This window comes from Lineus longissimus, chromosome 4 (assembly GCF_910592395.1).
Source record: "Lineus longissimus chromosome 4, tnLinLong1.2, whole genome shotgun sequence".
Taxonomy (NCBI): domain Eukaryota; kingdom Metazoa; phylum Nemertea; class Pilidiophora; order Heteronemertea; family Lineidae; genus Lineus; species Lineus longissimus.
The window spans coordinates 12,183,376-12,201,329 of NC_088311.1; the positions used below are offsets into that span (position 1 = coordinate 12,183,376).

Sequence of the window (17,954 nt, forward strand, 5' to 3'; positions counted from 1 at the left end):
ATGACTCAAGAGTTTGAAGTGGGAGCGGCCACCTGAAACACGGTCACAATAGTCGTAATCATCTACACACCTATTGACTTTCGTGGTTAACGTTATACAACTTTCAACAAGGCGGGACATATGGATACTTCGTAACAAAAGTTCCAATCGTATACACATTGCAACATTTTTTGGAAACAAGCCACAAAATGACTTTTGTCATGCAGTGTATGGAGGCCTTTAGACTCATGGGTTACGCACGAGACTAACACTGAACGCCCGGCTCGTTTGATTATAAATGACCTAAATAACCTGCAGGTGACATGGCTTATTCCAGACCATGCTGACCTGAGACAAGTGCACTTGTTGTGTATGGTATTATGTATCAAAGAACTGCAACCTGATCATGAAGTCAAATCAGGACGTCAATTAAATAAATTTGTAGCAAGCAATCTGATTGACATGTGTGACACACTGTAACTGTCCACCAAGCGAAGATATCATAGCCGCCAGGCTCTAGTTCCTTAACTTCTTGCCTGATTGCCACCAATTTGATATCATTGGTACATCTAACCACCGTACAGTATATGACACACAGGTTTTTAATTTGACCTACTTTTCAAGGTCACAGAGGTCAAATGGCAAAAAATTGGCCGTCAGGCCGTAACTACGGCACGTTTCTTAACCGCAATGACTATTGATCACAAATTAAGTACACATGTACCCCTTGGTCAGGTGATCTCAGGTACCGAAGTTTGGTGTGATCTGATTTGCCGTTTGGCCTCCAGGGAGGGGGCCAAATCCAAAATTTTTCAAAATGCTATTATTCCTTAATTACTTGCCCGATTGGCACCAATTTTATATCATAGAGACATCTAATTCTAACAACCATTCAATGTGTCACCCAGGTCTTTTTTGATTTGACCTACTTTTCAAGGTCACAGAGGTCAAATGTACTGTAAATTGGCCATTTTGGGGAAATTGTAATTGCTTGGACCTACATCAAACCTAACACTACATGACACAATACCATGCTCTTCATCCATCTTTCCTCCACATGAGGTGAGCACAATGGCCCTGGCCATTTCTTTTTTTTAAATTTTGGTAAGCGGCAATCTTGGGAACCATTTTTACCTCTGTTTTGTGACGGAATATTGACATAGACTGCCTCAAGAAAGCTGCACTGCCACACCACTTCCTCTAAAATTGCAAAATTGAGATCAATGACCAAAACTGTTCTCCCATATTCACTGCAAATGACATACATTGACATTACCCGAGGTGAGAACATGATCGCTGGAATGCTCATTGCCCATTTTTTGCCTTAGTTGAAATATTTTTTCAAATTGGCTGGTTGTCTCTTGGCATTGATTAGTTTAGTGTTTTGAATGATTTCATTCATAGTTGGGTTGGTGGTCTTGTTTGAGAAATTGTGTATTTTTAGCAATTATATCACTAAAGATGTTCATGTTATAAGGATTTGTTGGTGTTTACAAATGTAACTATCTCCATTGCATTATTCTTCTCTCTGGGTGTTCTTAAGTCTTAACATTTAGCTTTAGTTATACTGTTTTGAATTACAGTACAACCTCTCTACTGCGGATACCCATGGGACTGGGAGCAACGAACATTAAATTCACTCCACCCTAGCTTAGCTGTAATTAACTGAGCACAGTGTCTATTTATGTTCATTAATTATGTAAAGTTCTCACCTGTTAGGCCTAATTGACTACCTAAGCTATTGTTTTTGTATGTTGTCCGTAATTGTGATGTGATTGGATCAAAAAGTCACTTTCGCCATGTCCGCAATTCAGAGTAGAGAGTTGTCCGCCCTACAGTGGTTTGGTTAGGGGAAATGACTTATAAAAAAAATTGGGACTGAAAGGACATGTCCTTATTTTAGAGGTGTCCACCTGGTCGAGGTGTCTGCAAGGGGAGGTACTACTGTAGTTCCATTGTGTAACCTCTTTTTGTAAGATTATTTGTCATTTCTTGAATCTGTTTATGCCTAATAATAGGATCAGTCACAATCGTACAAACCCATCTTGCTCAAATTTAAAGGAATATTATTTTTTCGTTTATTTTGTGTCATTTTTCAGGGTCATCAAGCATGCTACTCCTGTTCTGAATGCAGTCACTTGGCATCAGTGAGTAAAACCTCTTTCTTCTATGCAGCGGTCAATGTGAACTCTGTACCCCCCCCCCCCCCCCGCCCTGTTCAGGTGATCAATCCTTTATCACCACATCAGAAGACTATGTTTGTACATTATTCCAAAATATATCCCCCAGGGTGTCCCGATCATTCACCAGGAAACCACCTCGGCTCCAATTCTGTGGTACAGGGTTCGCCTCCACATCACTCCACCAATTGTGATGAACAACCGTAAACTACCAAATCCACACATGCTCATTCGTATTTCCCGCGTTAGGAACTTATGAAGAAATGGTGGCGTCACCTATTATTACCAGAAAAATTCCCCATCCCTCCGACTTCCCTCGATGTATCGAGGATGTAACAAACACACAGTATGAGACCAGCGAGTGTGTAACATCATTTGTGCATGTGCAGTGGTACACAACATTGCACATCTTCTCAAGGAACCTCTTCCAGAAGGACCAGATGTCCCAGAACCGTTGCTGAGATTTATCTATAATGGAGAAGAAGATGGTGGCTATGTGAGAGACTATGTTGCGAACACATATTTTGGAGAACTCTTGTGATAGACCTAGTGATGGCTACCGGTTCCGTGATCACTGTAATGCAACCCAACCTGACTTTATTGTTTGTGATATACATGTATTACTCAGCCCTGTTTTTGCTGTTTATGTGTAAATACTCTACCCTCGTCTGTTTATGGGTACTTTCAAATTATGCAGGTAGGCCTCCAGGCCCAGCCCCTGCCGGTGTCATTCAGGAATGGAACTATTCTCGGCCATTGATGTGCATTCAACTGGCGCTGACCAACCCATTTGTGGCAAGCGCTGGCCCTGTCATCATTCGCGATTTTTTATACAGCGTGCGCCAGAAATAATGAATCATTGCACTGTGAACTTGGGGCTCTATAGTCAAATTCATCAGTATTCTTCAACAATGAAGAGGACTTTAAAGACCTAATTTTCGGTAGCTTCCGAAGGGTCCTGCATGGTCCTGCCGACCGCTGAGCATCCAAGATGAGGCGATCGTCTCATGGCAAAGAAGAACATTGCGCGGTTTTGCGGGTCATTCCGTTCACCATTTCGTTATGTGAGAACGTTACGTGACAAATTATTGACCTGGCCCGGCGGACGCGATGATCCTGTCAGTTTCTGTTAGGACGAACTTGTCACATTTTCTACCCCAGACGGTCATGGCCATCCTGTCACCATAAAACTGGGGGCCTATCTCCCTAATGTCACAAATTTGAAGATGGATCGTCAAGAACAAGAACCTCTGCCAAAACGACGCAGAAGTTATACTGTCACCGAGAAGATCTCCTATTTAAGGGATTTGGAAGCAGCTCTACTGGATGGGACTGTCGGAAGCATGCGTGATTTAGCCGCACATTACCGAATCCCCGTGCGCACAATGCAAAAGTGGAACCTAAGAGAGCTGGAGGAAAAAGAAGAAGATGGAAGAGGAAAAGCTAGACACGTCAAAAACAAAGGCGTTGGCCTGTGGCCCACCGTTGAGGAACGATTACTCGATTGGTTTAGAGGCGTCCGGGACAAGAGGTTGGCTGTCGCTATTCAAGATATCCAGGAAAGAGCTGCATCCATTTTCGAAGACTGGTGGAATGCATTGCCGCACGATGAAAGACAAGACCTTGTCGAGTCACGACCAACCTTGCACGAATTTCATACGTCGGACGGGTGGGTGCACCAGTTTATGGAACGAAAGAAGATTTCCTTCAGGAAAACAAACAAAAACACGACAACTCTGCCCGCTGATGCCGCCATTCGAGTGCAGTAGTTCCGCGATAACGTCACCGATACCATCGAACGACTCGAAATTGCCATGAGATTTCTGTTCAATATGGACCAAACGTTCGCTCTATTCGAACAACGCCCTTTGTAGTATTGTACACTGCCAATGCTAAAGGGGCCAAAACTGTTGACGTTAGATCCTCGAGATCTAACACCAAACTCGGGTGCACTGTAACACTTGTCATCACCGCCACAGGGGGAAAACTGCAAGCCTCTATCACGTTCCCACGTAGAGGATTTGTAAGACAACTTGCGGCCCTTGAAGACCAACAACTGCCAGCTAATGCAGTTGTAACGAATTCAGCGACGGGATGGGTGAAACAGGAGACGGCAGAACATTGGTTCGACACGGTGTTTGAGCCTTATGCGATGGCTGAAGCAGCTGACCAATTCCTGCTCCTTGTAGATCGCTACAAAGTCCACCGGACGGAAGCCTTCAGTATGAGAGTGATGAACCTGGCAGGTGTCCTTGACTTCATTCCGGCGGGGTGCACTTCGCTCGTGCAGCCACTAGATTTAACTGTGATGAAATCCATGAAGAGCAAAATGAGAAAAGCCTGGAAGAGGTGGAAGAAAGACCACACAGACAACGAAGGGCGTTGTCCACGCATTGAACTTCTAGATGTTGTTCGCATAATGAGTCAGGCATGGGATACGGTACCGGTCGGGGTCGTCGAAAGCGGATTTGAAAGAGCCTTCCGACCTGTCCCAGTCGATGGAGGACCATTGCCTCTTCTTGACGAGGAGGAGGAAGGACTAGAATTCGAAAATGTAGATCGGGAGGAAATAGACGTTATGGAGTAGGCCTTCATCAACTGGGATGTGATTGTGACTTCAGCCTTCGAGTAACTGCAGAGCAGGGACGTAGCTATCGCCCGGGGGGGGCAAAAATCTTTTGCCACTTTCTTGCCAAGACTTGAATGAAAAACACTTTTTTGAGGGGCATTTGCCAACCCCCCCCCCCCCCCCCCCCCCCCCCCCGCTAACTACGCTCCTGTGCGGTCTTGTGCCAATTTTGACTGTTCAAAAGAAGTGCAGAAGTGACGCGGTTCAAATTTGAGTGGTAAACAGTTCCCTCACCTATCGTTGACTGCGGTACATGATTTTTGACACACCCTTTATGAAAGCACACTTCCAGTCTGACTTTTAATAGAACCACGTGTGCCTGGATTCCCGAATGGCCGCTTTTTCGTGGACTAAATACTGTTTCATAACCATGGTACGCCGCAAACCGCAAACGTTTACCGAGCCCGGCAAACCAGCAATCACAAATGGGCCTCTTTGTCAAACAAAATCCATGTAGTAATGTGGGAGGTACTACTGATTTTTAATGAGGTACCCATAAACGCCTTTGTTTTTGACGTGTCTAGCTTTTCCTCTTCCATCTTTTTCTTTCTCCTCCAGCTCTCTTAGGTTCCACTTCTGCATTGTGCGCACAGGGATTCGGTAATGTGCGGCTAAATCACGCATGCTTCCGACAGTCCCATCCAGTAGAGCTGCTTCCAAATCCCTTAAATAGGAGATCTTCTCGGTGACAGTATAACTTCTGCGTCGTTTTGGCAGAGGTTCTTGTTCTTGACGATCCATCTTCAAATTTGTGACATTAGGGAGATAGGCCCCCAGTTTTATGGTGACAGGATGGCCTTGACCGTCTGGGGAAGAAAATGTGACAAGTTCGTCCTAACAGAAACTGACAGGATCATCGCGTCCGCCGGGCCAGGTCAATAATTTGTCACGTAACGTTCTCACATAACGAAATGGTGAACGGAATGACCCGCAAAACCGCGCAATGCTCTTCTTTGCACCGCAGACGATCGCCTCATCTTGGATGCTCAGCAGTCGGCAGGACCATGCAGGACCCTTCGGAAGCTACCGAAAATTAGGTCTTTAAAGTCCTCTTCATTGTTGAAGAATACTGATGAATTTGACTATAGAGCCCCAAGTTCACAGTGCAATGATTCATTATTTCTGGCGCACGCTGTATAAAAAATCGCGAATGATGACAGGGCCAGCGCTTGCCACAAATGGGTTGGTCAGCGCCAGTTGAATGCACATCAATGGCCGAGAATAGTTCCATACCTGAATGACACCGGCAGGGGCTGGGCCTGGAGGCCTACCTGCATAATTTGAAAGTACCCATAAACAGACGAGGGTAGAGTATTCTGTACTTATATTTTCTAGTCATATTTTCAATAAAGGTCATTCAGCCAGTCTATGTTATGTTATAGTTTGAACGTTGTTTTGTTTCAAGTCTGTCTGTCTGTCTGTCTGGACCATTAACTACACAAACTATAGTAAGTCGAAGTAGCATGCATGTCCACCTATCAGCATTGATCAGATTGTTAAGTTGTTATTTGGCATTTGTTAGATATCGGAACCTATATATTGAGTCAGTATTTGAGAATACTTCTTTAAAAAGAAAATTAAGTACTTGTAATTTGTTAAAATCATAAACTTCTCTTATTAATAACAACATTTACTACATGAGATAACAACAATAACAATATCAAAATAACAATTATATACATTCTCCTGGGATAACAATAATAACAATATGAAAATAAATATTATGTACAGTCTCATGAGATAACAATTTTAAGATAACAGTTCTGTACAGTCTCTACAGTCCTAAATAATATTACAATAATATTAACAATATGAAAATAAATATCATAAACAGTCCCATGAGATAACAGTTTTATGATAACAATTCTATAACAATAAGATAACAATTCTATACAGTCTCTACAGTCCAAAAAAGCCTTTAGCCTATTTATACTCCTCTCACTTTCTCTGTTCAGTTCAAACTCAACTCTCAACTCAACTCTCTCTCTTCAACTTTGCAACTTCCAACCTTAACTTTTCTATCTTGAGTTCCAAAACATATCTCCTGAGTTCATTGTTGCGTATTTCTGACTCAATCATGTCGTGCTGCCTTGCACAATGTCCGCAAGTTTTCTCCTCTGCTGCCTTCACTGCTGACTTCTCCTTCTTTCGACCCCTCCCCATTCTTTCTATTCGTCCTGCCATCGATCTCAGCGATTCAAGTTCTGCACCATCTTCTTCCATGGGCATTTCCTCAAACTTCCACTAGAGGCTTCACTGCAGAGGCGTTGGACTTCTTCTTCTTCCGGTGTTATTTCCACCACAGTCGACAAGGCTTTAAAAGAAAATGAAATAATAGTAAATTCAATTACCAAAATCAAAGGTACCTTTTTAACATTGTGTATACTGGTATTGATGTTAAACAAGGATTTATGTTTTATATAATATTTAAAAAATGACTTGGAATATTTTCACAGCAAATATAGATTTTAGAAAATTTACTACTTTTTCTCATAAAGATGAAGTTGATTTCATCTTGTCATGAAATATTGCAACTATATCATGAACTGAAATGATTGTCATATTTGAGCCACTGCATCTGCACCCTATACTGCTGAATTGAAGGAGCAGTAGCTGGAATCATAGGTATTTTGGGCTATACACTACAATGAGTATTTTCAGTCATTTTTTACTTGAAAATTAGCTATCAGAAAAATGAAAATACGAAACAATAAATTGCCTTCTTTCAGATTTCATTTTTTTGGTACTTATTTAATTCTAAATCTCAAAAACGTTGATAACAAACTATGTAAATGTAACTCAATCACCTGTGACCATTGGCTTTGCAGCTGTGTGCATCATCAGTGTGCATGGCCATACATTTCGTGAAACCAGCCGGACATGCATTGAAAGTAATCTCGAGTCAAAGCATGTTTTGGAGGCATAATTGGACATGGCATGACTATTAGGTGAGCTGTTGTAAAAGATTATATTCTGGTGAACACTTTAGGGTGTATTATATGAATAGTCAGTCTTCCTAGTCTTCCTTTAAGTTTATGAGTTATTTTTACCTTTAGAATAATAAAGATGTATGCTCAAGAACAAACTGGCATGACTTAGGCAATAAATATCTGACATTTAAAGGCAAAATTAATGAAGGAGTATTTGACATAAAAAAGATAATATTATCAGTGCAGTGCCCTAGTAAGCGCGCAGTGCCCTAGTAAGCGCGCAGCGCCTTTAGGTTGGGGGGAAACCCCCCAAACCCCCTGGTTGGGAACCTGCTATAGTTCCGTCCGCCAATTTTTTGTTTTGATGGACAGTTTTCTCCGTGTATCTCTTTAGCAGTAACTCCACTCTATAATCATAATAGCCGGCAAAGAAATGGAAAATGTCCCCCCCCCCCGAAAGTTGTCCGGACTATTGTACTCTGGCACTCTGGCAGATTCTAATGTAAAGTGCAAGCTCTATTGAACTCGCGCAACTGTCGACATGGAGACCCCCCCCCCCCAACCCCCATCCTTCTGACAAGTTTTAGCCAGTGCATTGGGGGAAACCCCCTATTGGCCTCTCAATAAGGCCTTCCGAGCTGCTTACCCCGGGGCGCTCGAGAGGAACCCCCAAACCTTCATGATGGTGCAGTCCTTTGACACGTTTAACCCAGAGCGAGGAAGAGGTACTCCTTTGATGGTACCCTAACTCCAACCCTCAACCATCATTACCCTTCCTTTTCACTGGCATGATATTGGCAAGACTGCCAAGACTGCCAAGACTGCCAAGAGGTTGTACTAGTGGCTTCCTTGAGACAATTGCTTGTGGTCGTACCTAGGCAACCAATTCAAGGAGTCCGGGATCAGGTTTTTCCCCCACCAACATGTTGCCGAATGGTTAATGCATAAAAAATTGGTTGGAAAGGGTTTTTGCAGACCAAGAGACTGGAAGACACTTGACTCTTGAGGAACACCACAGACTGATGAACAAAGAACCTGAGGAACATAGAACCCTCTTCATACCTGGGAGCATAAAAAGCCTGCTAGCGAATATTGATTATTCGTTAGAAAAAACCAGAAGATCTGCAAAACCAATAGTACCCCATAAAAACATACATTCCTCCTTAAGGTGTCTTCGGATCCCACCACGGCCCATGTGGAATTTGTTCAAAAGGTTTATTGAAATCTCAACAAAAATTTTTTTTCTCGAAACGCCTGCCCGGTTTTTGCTTGATTATTCAGGATTATATCCATTTTAAGCGTCTTTTGATATTATTACTAAAGTCTCAAAAAACCAAAACACTATATGTCGGGGGAGAAACCCCCCCGAACCCCCCAGAAATTGAAGTTTGATTAAAAAACAGTGAGAATAATCTTGTGGTTCTCTCTTGGAGCTCAGAATAGTCGAGTTGCTTCATTCGCGCGTGTATCTCTTCTGGCGGCCATTTTAAGTCAAATTTAAGCCATTTGAAACGAATCCATGGACTTGAGAAACATTGTTTACATTGAATACGTCGTATGCACGTTAACCATAGTAGCGCTTCGCAGAGAAGCCTTCGGCTTTTCGACTTTTCTGCTGCGCGCTTATTAGAAGTTTTTGATTGGTTGCTCATTGGCATTGCTGGCTGTCATTTCACTTTTGCCCTATAATGTGGCAAATTTTGGCTTTGAAATAAGCACAAAAGGGATGATTCTAACATACATGACATACCTTGGTCACAAAATGCTGGCTCTGGTCCAACTGTCAAAGGAACAAATGTTTCACTGGCAACATTGGCAATGGCATGATGACTTATGGCAGTAGCAGCAGGGGGAGGAGTAGTAAACGCACAAGGCCAAGCTGCAGACTCCGAGCCTCCTTTAATTCCCTCCCAGCTTGGGTCAGCCTTGAATATATCAACTATGGTCTCTGATATCATATCCAGTGCGACAGCTGGGCCACCTCCCGTCTTCTTCTCTTCTTTCTTGGCCTTGGCCTGTTGGGATTTGGCCTTGGCCTTCAACTGGCGCCACTTCTCTTTCACCTCATCCGAGGTTCTCTTGCAAATGCCAACAGCATTGACACTGGTGGCTATCTTTGTCCACAACTCATTTTTCCTATCATTCTCGGTCATGTTACGGAACTTGGATGTCATTATCGACGCATTCTGCCTCACCATTTGAGTCAGAATGGCTACTTCCCTGGCTGTAAAATTGGGCTTCTTAGATTTCTTTGTCATCACCTTGAATTTTTTTACAGGAAGTAGATCAATTTAAAAAAATTTGCAATGAATTATGGGAATTTTTTTTCTGAACAGATAACATGTTGTTAACTAGCTGTTACCAAAAATGCTTAAAATTTTGCTTCTAACAACAACATATTTACGGTTTGTTTGGTAACGGCATGGCATGTTACTGGATTTAACATGCCGTTACTGGTAACAGCATGTTTTTTCTAACAACCGGGCCCTAGAGTGGTACAGATTTAACTCTTTGAGATCGCATCATTTTTTTCTGTCACAATACCAGGAACGTGAGATTTTTCTTGAAAAACACTATTTTCAGCAAAAATAAAAAAATACAACCAATCATCAAAGCTACTTGCATCTCCTGAAAGGTCTTGCTAATTATTTTCGTTGCCTCATAGCATTCCAATTTAGGTACAACCCCTAATTTACAGTATTTTTTTAAAGAAATATAGTTTTCACCCATCACCGAATTCCGAAATAATTGGCAGAACTAGACATTCCACTATGATTCTTCTAGAAAGGTTCAAGAAGTCATAAAAACAACACAGAAAATGCTCCTAGAACTCCCTGGCAACAAACTGCACAATAAATTCATTGTCTAAGGCATCCAAAACCTCATGGGCTGTAAATCTGAATTGACCTGACATTTTGACAGAAAATTGTCTGCTAGCTATCACCACCATATATACACCCAACCATCACCCGACCATTGTAAGAAATAATGTTGGAACACAACTGTTAGTAATCTAGAATGACTGTAGATGTCTCTTGTAATGATTCCAGACAGTGCTGAGCACAGCCTAACTGTGTGTAGAAAATAATGTATGCAAATGGCATGGGTTGTTCAACATTACTGGTGCCTGATTTACCCAAACGACTTATGCCATTCAACAATTTCAAAGAGTTAAGCCAAATTTAGATCTTTTTTGTTGATCCCAATTCAAAGTTGAAAGTTAATCCTTTCAGGACAGCCAGGGACGGAGCCAAATATTTTGCATTTTTAGGACCTTTTTCAAATGGCCTAGTTCTCAAAACCTAAAAGTGATCACATCAAACAACTACTAGGAACATATAAGCAACTTACTAAACTTTATTTAAAAATTTAAAATTCTGAAAAAAGAATTGCTAATAAGATCAGGTGATCTAATTAGCATATTCCGTGACTATGTCAAATGTCAAATTTGGTAATTGAAATATGTCCTGAACATTATCAATGCCCCTGAAAAAAAAAGACTTGAAAAAGATGGTAACATGACTTTTTGGGGGTGTTTTTCTTGATTTTAGTGAAAAAAAATGTTGGTGAGAGTCTTCAAAAAAAATGTGGCCTATGCTGTTTTTTTACATATAGATTGTTTTGTGAATGTCACATGCCTGTGTAGGTGATAACATCACCATCTGATGTTGATATTATTTTGGAAATAAATGCAGATAAATGAAATTTCTGAAGTCTTCTTCGGGAGGGGGATCAACATGATCAAATTCCCAGTTGGAATCATTTTCCCCACCAGAGTCACTCAAACCATACTCTCCTAAATTGATATCATCATCCCCACTGTCTTAAGTCATTCATAAACGCACCAGCCAGCTCCTCTGCCGTAAAAGAAGACGACTGTCTTTTTCGCCATTATTGCTGCCACGTGCCACACCCAATTCCCGCCAAAATCCCCAGGAAAAACCTGGCAAACCAGCCAGAATAGATTCGCCAAACCATTAGCTTAGTTTTATGAGCTACTAGGAGATGGCAATGGCAGCCCCTTACACTTTGTGTAATCAACATGATCAAATTCCCAGTTGGAATCATTTTCCCCATCAGAGTTACTCAAACCATAGTCTCCTAAATTGATTTCATCATCCCCACTGTCTAAAGTCATTCATAAATGCACCAGCCAGCTCCTCTGCCGTAAAAGAAGACTGTCTTTTTCACCATTTTTGCTGCCACGTGCCACACCTAATTCCCGCCAAAATCCCCAGGAAAAACCTGGCAAACCAGCCAGAATAGATTCGCCAAACCATTAGCTTTAGTTTTATGAGCTACTAGGAGATGGCAATGGCAGCCCCTTTACACTTTGTGTAATCAACATGATCAAATTCCCAGTTGGAATCATTTTCCCCATCAGAGTTACTCAAACCATAGTCTCCTAAATTGATATCATCATCCCCACTGTCTTAAGTCATTCATAAATGCACCAGCCAGCTCCTCTGCCGTAAAAGAAGACTGTCTTTTTCGCCATTATTGCTGCCACGTGCCACACCCAATTCCCGCCAAAATCCCCAGGAAAAACCCGGCAAACCAGCCAGAATAGATTCGCCAAACCATTAGCTTTAGTTTTATGAGCTACTAGGAGATGGCAATGGCAGCCCCTTACACTTTGTGTAATCAACATGATCAAATTCCCAGTTGGAATCATTTTCCCCATCAGAGTTACTCAAACCATAGTCTCCTAAATTGATTTCATCATCCCCACTGTCTTAAGTCATTCATAAATGCACCAGCCAGCTCCTCTGCCGTAAAAGAAGACTGTCTTTTTCGCCATTATTGCTGCCACGTGCCACACCCAATTCCCGCCAAAATCCCCAGGAAAAACCTGGCAAACCAGCCAGAATAGATTCGCCAAACCATTAGCTTTAGTTTTATGAGCTACTAGGAGATGGCAATGGCAGCCCCTTACACTTTGTGTAATCAACATGATCAAATTCCCAGTTGGAATCATTTTCCCCATCAGAGTTACTCAAACCATAGTCTCCTAAATTGATATCATCATCCCCACTGTCTTAAGTCATTCATAAATGCACCAGCCAGCTCCTCTTCCGTAAAAGAAGACTGTCTTTTTCGCCATTATTGCTGCCACGTGCCACACCCAATTCCCACCAAAATCCCCAGGAAAAACCCGGCAAACCAGCCAGAACAGAATCGCCAAACCATTAGCTTTAGTTTTATGAGCTGCTAGGAGATGGCAATGGCAGCCCCTTACACTTTGTGTAATCAACATGATCAAATTCCCAGTTGGAATTATTTTCCCCATCAGAGTTACTCAAACCATAGTCTCCTAAATTGATATCATCATCCCCACTGTCTTAAGTCATTCATAAATGCACCAGCCAGCTCCTCTGCCGTAAAAGAAGACTGTCTTTTTCGCCATTATTGCTGCCACGTGCCACACCCAATTCCCGGCAAAATCCCCAGGAAAAACCCGGCAAACCAGCCAGAACAGAATCGCCAAACCATTAGCTTTAGTTTTATGAGCTACTAGGAGATGGCAATGGCAGCACTATACACTTCGTGTATCGCTGTGTTAAAGGCATAATACTAAGAGCGTAGCATATGGAAATAGTGTGGGAAATACATAATATGCCCTGCGTACCAAGCGTCCTGAAAGGGTTAACGCTTTCATATGAGACCTTGATCCGAAGAATCTATCAGATAGTTTGCTTTAGAGTTAAGCTGTATTTTTCATGTATTTTTGCAATTTTTGAAGTGTTCATTTTTGGTTCGCCTTAAATTTTTACCCCTCGGCCCAAATGGGCTAGAGGGGTATTGTCGTCACGTGCGCCGTCCGTCCGGGCGGGCGGGCGGGCGGGCGGGCGTCTGCTACTTGGTTTCCGTCGATTTCTAGGAGAACGGCTTTGACAATCAATTCAATTTTTGGTAGGTACATTGGGGGTGACTAGAGGAAGGTTCCATTCGAAAACGGGCTTGTTCCGATTATCAATATGGCCACCAGGGCGGCGTGTTTGAAATTAATTTTTAGTGGGTGTAGGCCTAATGCAGTTTTGTAAGGGGAAGGTTCCTTTCGAAAATCAGTGCGATTCAAAATTCAATATGGCCGCCACGCTCACATCCTCAAAATAGGTTTCCACAATTTTAATTTCCATATGCAAACTAGCCACTCCTCTAAGCCAACTTCACCATATCCCACCTTCAACCTTAATAGGCTGAGGGGTTATGCTCGCTTTGCGATGTTATTTTTTATGCTGGTGCATTAGCCTCATGCCTCACACTTCTGATGTATGGTCTATTGAACTTGCTGCCTCATCCATTTAATGGGGGTATAGTCCATCGGTAAGGGAGCCATTTTATGGAGGTAGTGTGTAGGAAAGGAAGCCACTTCATGATAGTAGTCTACAGGAATGGGAGTTATTTCATGAAGGTAGTCCATGAAAACAGGAAGCTAATTCATGGAAGTTAGTCTAAAGGAAATTAGGCAATTTCACAGTGGTAGTGTCCGGGAATAGTGGATGAAAGAAAATATATGATATGTGATTATTCCCATTGGTGTGACTGGGAGGATCCGCAACTTTTGTTGTTGCCATTCCTGTGTTTGTGAAAATAATGATTTATTATTCTGAAATCTAGGTATTACACCAATGGTAGGACAGCCACGATTGACGATTTTCTTGATCCAGCCCTCCTGGATGATCTGCCAGGCTATATTTTCAATGTGACCCACTGTGTGGAGAATTACACTAAGAATCCTGTGATATGGCTTGGAGAAACGGCTTCTACATTTGGAGGTGGAACAAAAGGGTTGTCTGACAGATATGTTGCGGGATTTATGTAAGTATGTCTCTTTTCCTTACACACTTTCAATGCCACTGTTATACCCCCTTCACACTCTTCTTTCAGACCCTCAAAGAAAAAGATCTTATCAGAGAAAGCTCAATAAGATTTTTCAATAGCTTTCCCAAGACCAGATCTTGCTGAATCAACAGAGAAAATATTACGGTGCCCCGTTGATCTACGTCTGATGGCGCTGACAGTGTTAAAGGGCCGAGAACTTTGGTTTGAAAAAGTTTTCTCTGATTTAAAGCTGAGGGGTCCAATAAACATTCACGACTAATGCCGAAGTTGAGCTCTCGGGAATGTTCATGATGTGCATTGTTCAACTGATACCCATTACCTCCAGTGCAAATATTGAAAGCGAGGCAATCTCTGAAAACACTGCAGGGTGCACATCAAGAGAGAGCATCCAGAGATCTCTGCATATAATATTTAGCCAAATAAGTCTGTATTCGATTCACGTACTGGCCTCCTCCAGTATTCAAGTATTGCTGATGCTTTCATTTTAAAAATGGTAACGCTAAGATAGATTTACCAAACTCTTTGTATATCTTTAAAACCAATCAACGCGAACATATCAGTATCACTCTAATTTCTTCTGTTTATCATCAGGAAGGTCACAAAATACATTATTAAATTCCTAAAATGCATTTAATTTGATATCTCAAATTTGAGATTTCAGTGATATTGATATTGAAATGTCAAATTTGAGCAACCAAAAATGTTAGAATGTATGACCAGCTTGAAGATAAACCGAAGACATTAGAGTGATATGTTGGCTTTGATTAGTTTTAAAGATACAAATAATTTGGTCACTTTATCTTTTCATTGCCATGTTTTAAATAAAAGCTCAACTGATACAGTGCGGAGGTCAGTGGTAAAATAGTGTTTAGACTTTTTGTCCGAATATTTTATGTACTGATCTCAGGACGTTCTCACTCGATGTGTAACCTACGGTGTCTGCAGAGAATGCCTCGCTTTCGATTCGTGCACTGGAGGTAGTGAGTATATTCAGTAAAAGATCCAAACACACATCACAACCATTCCCGATAGCTCGGCTTCGGTCTTACTCGGGAATGTATATTTGACCCGTCAGATTTAAGTAGTTATTTGATAAGGATTTTGCATTTGCCAATAAATGTTTACAGCGATGAAAATCATAGGTAAGTTTTTTTTAACAATGGTCATATTGAAGCTTTTGTATCTACAGGTGGAGTATAGTAGCCGAGTGGGCTCTTTATAAAGGGCTTGGCTTGTGAAATGTTAATGATAATTTCTCCTAGCTTTCATGTATATTTCCAGGTGGCTGGACAAGCTTGGATTATGTGCAAAGCTTGGTATGGATGTTGTGATACGGCAAGCAATCATAGGAGGAAACTATGCACTCATTCACCATGATATCAACACAAGAATTTTCTCTCCGAATCCAGTAAGTTTACTCAGAAACAAAAACGGTTTTGTGCAAAATAACACTGAAATCCCTGTGGCGAAAAAAACGGGGCCAGTTCTGCCATTTCCTTAAGAAAACTGTATTAATTTTTGTTGTTTGAAAAAAGTTGGACTGTTGTGCAGAGTTAGCCTTGAGCTTAACTGTTTCCCCTGGCCAAGGACAACATTAGCCATTTTGTCATCACGGAATTTCTTAGATCATACTGTATACATTGTTATTGGTTAAACATGTTAGTGCTGCCAGACACACCACGCATTACATTACGTAAATAGGGCATTGTGGTTGAGATTATTTCTCTATTGTGTCTGTGGTGTGCCGTTGTCTATGTGAATATGAGCATGTCATGTGGGAGGTGGGTAGTGTTAGGAGTTCAGGAGGCTCTTTCGAGGATCCAAGTATCATGAAGGAAAATCACAAAACCAATCAATCGATATTAATGATTGATCACAAATTTGCATCAATACCAATTGATAGTCCTGTCAGTTTCCTTCAAAGAAATGTAACATATATGTGGTCTATCACCTAATTACTACAATTTATTTTACAGTTTAAGGGTAAATCAAAAACAATATTTAAAAACGGTCAAGGATAGAGAGGATTCGAGGGAATGGTAGTTAGGAGGTTAAGCTGATTGATGTGAGAGTGACATGCCTGGTCCCATGGTACAATCTGTCTGCATACTTGTATATTGTCTGTTTTGCAGGATTACTGGTTGAGCTTCCTGTACAAAGCATTGGTGGGAGAGCAAGTACTAAATGTGACGGTTTCTAGACATTCCAAATATGTGCGAATATACAGCCATTGCACAAATACAAAAAGGTAGGCTTGTAACGTTGTTTTAGCCCTGCTGAAAACAATTGACTCTTAAATGGGGTATATAAGGCAGCAGCTTCATTGTAGGGGGATTGATGCATTTAAAATTCTAGTTGACATTGTCCTCAAAAGACCAATTTGGGACAATTGGAAATTACATCTTAACAAGCATTCAAAAATAGATGTATAATAAGTCTATATAATCCTTCAATGTCACTCTGTATGTTTTGTCCAAATTTCCTGTGAAATTGTGTATTTTGAATGTTCGCAAAAGTTGTCGAAAACTGTTTTTAGCCAATAAAGTCACTAGATTATGAAAATAATTGTATTTTGTAACTCCTAACACAACTCCAAGGGAAGAAAACACTGTTCAAACATATATACAAAGTTTATTGAGGTTTTGGCCCCAAAATTGTCCTCCTACATCAAATGGTAGTGTTTGACTGTATGATATTCAGGATTTTGACATGTGTCATTGAGGCCCAATTTATTGGAAGTGATCGCTAGTTTCATCAGTTGTTAGTTTCATCAGTTCTGTACAATCTCCCGGCTTTCAGTATCGCTTCCTGTAACAGGAGACGATACTGAAAGCCAGGAGATCGTCAGGACAGATTGAAAATTGGCTAATATGCTATCGCGAGTATGTCCGAGACTGGACATTTGGGCATGTTTCGCCATCACGGACATGTCCGTGCCTGAGCTTCAAAGTGTTAAGTTCAAGTCAGTTTTTAGCTTACCGTTCAGGGGAACTTAAAAGATACTGCAGTGGCGTCTGTCGTCGTCGTCATCCATCATCGTCGTCATCCATCATCGTCGTCGTCGTCCGTCGTCAACTTTAGCCAAAAGAGTGGCACGTTTCTTAACCAATTGACAAAGAGGGTTCATACTTGGTGTGTGGGTACCCCAAGGCAAGACCTTCTTTCAAAATGAAAATGAGCTCAATTTGACTGCTTGCCATGGCGCTCTTTGAAAACGTATTTTGGCATAGATGCATCTCATAAGGGTGCACGAAATGTAACCCAGGTTTTTGATTTTACCTACTTTTCAAGGTCACAGAGGTCAAAGTTCGCTATCGGCATCGCAGTTAGGGAATAGCGGCACGTTTCGTCACCGCTGGTGTTACTGACCTGAAATCTTGTACAGAAGTA

The 17,954-nt window shown here is 41.5% G+C and overlaps 1 protein-coding gene across 4 annotated transcripts in view; it reads left to right on the top strand.

Moving 5' to 3' along the window:
- The window catches only part of LOC135486856 (heparanase-like), a 125,944-nt gene that overhangs the window by 71,285 nt on the left and 36,705 nt on the right, over positions 1 to 17,954 (top strand). For all 4 annotated transcript variants that reach the window (XM_064769966.1, XM_064769969.1, XM_064769968.1 and 1 more), the window contains 4 exons: positions 2,079 to 2,126; positions 14,340 to 14,540; positions 15,846 to 15,972; positions 16,697 to 16,812. In XM_064769966.1, the coding sequence (XP_064626036.1) occupies positions 2,079 to 2,126; positions 14,340 to 14,540; positions 15,846 to 15,972; positions 16,697 to 16,812 (492 nt within the window). The remainder of the gene's footprint in view (positions 1 to 2,078; positions 2,127 to 14,339; positions 14,541 to 15,845; positions 15,973 to 16,696; positions 16,813 to 17,954) is intronic.